At 37.1% G+C, this 3438-nt stretch overlaps 1 protein-coding gene across 2 annotated transcripts in view; it reads left to right on the plus strand.

The window, feature by feature from the left end:
• Window positions 1-152: 152 nt before the first annotated feature.
• The window catches only part of CCT8 (chaperonin containing TCP1 subunit 8), a 15058-nt gene continuing 11772 nt past the window's right edge, over window positions 153-3438 (plus strand). The window contains exons 1-2 of one of the 2 annotated variants that reach the window (XM_023517426.1): window positions 153-507; window positions 2639-2788. In XM_023517426.1, coding sequence (XP_023373194.1) covers window positions 430-507; window positions 2639-2788 — 228 coding nt within the window. In that variant the 5' untranslated portion in view covers window positions 153-429. The remainder of the gene's footprint in view (window positions 508-2638; window positions 2789-3438) is intronic. The other variant, XM_023517427.1, reaches the window with a different exon arrangement.

A 3438-nucleotide genomic window follows, 5' to 3' on the forward strand; every position in this document is an offset into this window, starting at 1 on the left:
CAGGGGGACAGCTTGAGGCTCTGTCTCAAAAAAAAAAAAAAAGATTGATACACATTTATGGAGTGAACTTAAAAATATACTGTTAGGTAGATTATTTCAGTCTTTTTACATGTTAACATAATTATGTTTATTGAGCACTTGTTGCATGACACATGTATTGCAAACAGAAGATAGAATTTGGCAAAAAAAAATGTGAGGTTTGGCATCCTCTGTAATAGTCATTGTAGGAAATTAGAAGAAATGAGATGGGCAAGTCATCAGGGAATGCTCATAGGCTCTGAGATAGGCTGGAATAGATGGTGTATGTTGAGTTCTTAGAAAGCTCTATTAAGTAACACAAATTTATATTGCTTTGCTAGATTTTTTGGGGTGTTTGGGAAAGAATTTAATGATGGATTTTTTTTCTTTTTTAACTATTATTTTTGAGGAATGAACAAAATGGTTATCAACCACCTGGAGAAGTTGTTTGTGACAAATGACGCAGCAACTATTTTAAGAGAACTAGAAGTAAGTTACTTCTTTAACAAGAGCCACTTGTTTTGATGTCAGAGTTATGTATATTTTAACATAAAAGAAATATTTTAGGTTGGATAGTATGGGGTATTCTTTCCAACTTGAAAATTTATTATACAGATTAAAGAGTCTTCTTTAGATAGAACATTTTAGCTGTTCAAATTAAGTTACTTATTTTTAAAGGGTTTGGTTGTGATAAAAGTATATTTGCTAATAATCATATCAAATTGATTACAATAGTCTTATTCCACAGAGAGACAGTGAAATGAATTATTCCATAATGCACAAACATGGTACATAAAACAATGTGTTTTTAAAATATCAAACTTTGGCTTTCTGAAAAGAAGAATCAGTTGATGGGATTTTTACTTTGTTCTGTTGTACTTTTGATGTTGCAGAATCTATAGAACAGATACCGTGGATACACATGGAGGAGAGCCATTCTTTGTCTAGTGGTCTTGTGATTAAAGAATGATTTGTTCAACTTCAGGAAATTTTTCTGAAGCTAATGCTTAAAAGAACTGGAGCGTATTAATCTTGTATTTTAAATGAAACTGTAAATAAATAGTCTGGTTGCCCAGATAACAATATATTCTTTAAGAACTTGTTGAACAGGTTCAGTGCCTGTAGCTCAGTGAGTAAGGGCACCAGCCATCTACGCTGAAGGTGGTGGGTTCAAGCCCGGCCTGGGCCTGCTAAACAACAATGACAACTACAACAAAAAAATAGCTGGGTGTTGTGGGCACCTGTAGTCCCAGCTACTCGGGAGGCTGAGGCAAGAGAATCACTTAAGCCCAAGAGTTTGAGGTTGCTGTGACCTGTGACACCACAGCCGTCTACCCAGGGTGACATAATGAAACTCTATCTCAAAAAAATAATAAAGTCATAGTGCTGATGTAGTTTTCTCACTGCTGTCACTTGTTATTTGTTGGCCTGTTTCTATACAAGTATCTAAAATTTTAAATCCAAAAAATAAAATCAACATAAAATTTATGTACTTTAGGCTCCAGGCCTGTGGCTCAAGCGACTAAGGTGCCAGCCACATACACCTGAACTGGCGGGTTTGAATCCAGCTGGGGCCCACCAAACTAACGATGACTGCAACCAAAAAATAGCCGGGTACTGTGGCAGGCGCCTGTAGTCCCAGCTCCTTGGGAGGCGGAGGCAGGAGACTCGCTTGAGCCCAGGCGTTGGAGGTTGCTGTGAGCTGTGATGCCACGGCACTCTACCCTGGGGGACAGCTTGAGGCTCTGTCTGGAAAAAAAAAAAAAAAAAAAATTTTTTTTTATGTACTTTAACAAAAATTTTACACTTCTGCTTTCTTAAAACTTACAAATGATAGGCCGTTACAACAATACTGTAAAATCGATACTGAGACTTCTGATCAAGTTAAGTGATGTCTATTTTAGTTCTCCTGTAGACTTTTAAAAAATGTCTAGGTTTTGTGGTTAGAATTGTTTTTTTGTTTTTTAATTTTGTGAACATAATAATGATATGCTGAACCTTACATATGGAACTGTATGTGCTGCATGTTTGAGCATCAAAAGAAGTTGCACTTTGAGGTTTTATTTATAGTGATGCATTTATGCTGATAGGCCTGTAGGGACTTGGCTTTTTTCTTATGAACACACCCTAAGTAGTGTACACCTATAGCAGTGTGATCAAATGGGAGTTAATGTAAAAAATAGTTGATCTCAGGGAGACAGAAAATAGAAAGATGGTTACGGGGGGGGGGGTAAAGTGGGGATGGTTAATGGGTACAAAACGGTGCTTAGATAGAATGAATAATATTTGATGGCACAGCAAAGTGACTTCAGTCAACAGTAAGTTAGGGTATACTTTAAAATAACTAAAAAAGTGGAATTAAAATATTCCTAACACAAAGAAATGATAAATGATTTGATTTCACATTGTGTGTCTATATCAAAATATCACATGTACCCTATAAAGATAATAGAACTATTAGGCCCATAATAATTAGAAATAAAAGTTTAAAAATAACTTTAAAAATGGCAGTTATGTAGCCCACAGGGAAATCGGAATCTGTTAATGTAGAAGTGGGAATTAATGCTTTTGTGTTGCATTAAGAGCCAGGTGTTTATCTCGATGGTACCTCTTCTAACAGGTGCAGCATCCTGCCGCAAAGATGATTGTAATGGCCTCTCACATGCAAGAGCAGGAGGTGGGAGATGGCACCAACTTCGTTCTGGTGTTTGCTGGAGCACTTCTGGAGTTAGCTGAAGAACTTTTGAGAATTGGCCTGTCAGTGTCAGAGGTGAATGTTCCTTTTATAATATACTCCTACTTAATTTTTGCCTGTATATATACCTACTGCTTAAAATGTAAACTAAAATCATTATTTTAATAATAGCGAACATTTATTGAACAGTTTACTGTGCACCAGGCATTATAGTACATATGCTTCACATGCAATATATCCTTTTATCCTCTTAAGAACCCTATTAGTAAGGCTTATATGTAAAATAAAATACATGTAGTAATCTCTTTATCCAACACTTGTGGAGATTGGTAGATTATGGATAAATATTCCCATTGCTTGAGAGTTAACTTTTTTTTCCATTTTTTTTTTATTAAGTCTATGCTGTGTACATTAATTCAGTCATGGGGTACAATGTGCTGGTTTTATATACAATTTGAAATATTTTCATCAAACTGGTTAACAGCCTTCATGGCATTTTCTTAGTTATTGTGTTAAGACATTTATATTCGGCTCGGTGCCTATAGCTCAACCGGCTAAGGCGCCAGCCACGTACACCTAGGGTGGCGAGTTCGAATCCCCAGCCCGGACCCGCCAAAATAACAATGACGGCTGCAACCAAGAAATAGCCGGGCGTTGTGGCGGGCGCCTGTGGTCCCAGCTACTTGGGAGGTGGAGGCAGGAGACTCGCTTGAGCCCAGGAGTTG

Source organism: Otolemur garnettii, unplaced genomic scaffold, assembly GCF_000181295.1.
Source record: "Otolemur garnettii isolate 467f Iridium unplaced genomic scaffold, OtoGar3 scaffold00111, whole genome shotgun sequence".
NCBI lineage: Eukaryota > Metazoa > Chordata > Mammalia > Primates > Galagidae > Otolemur > Otolemur garnettii.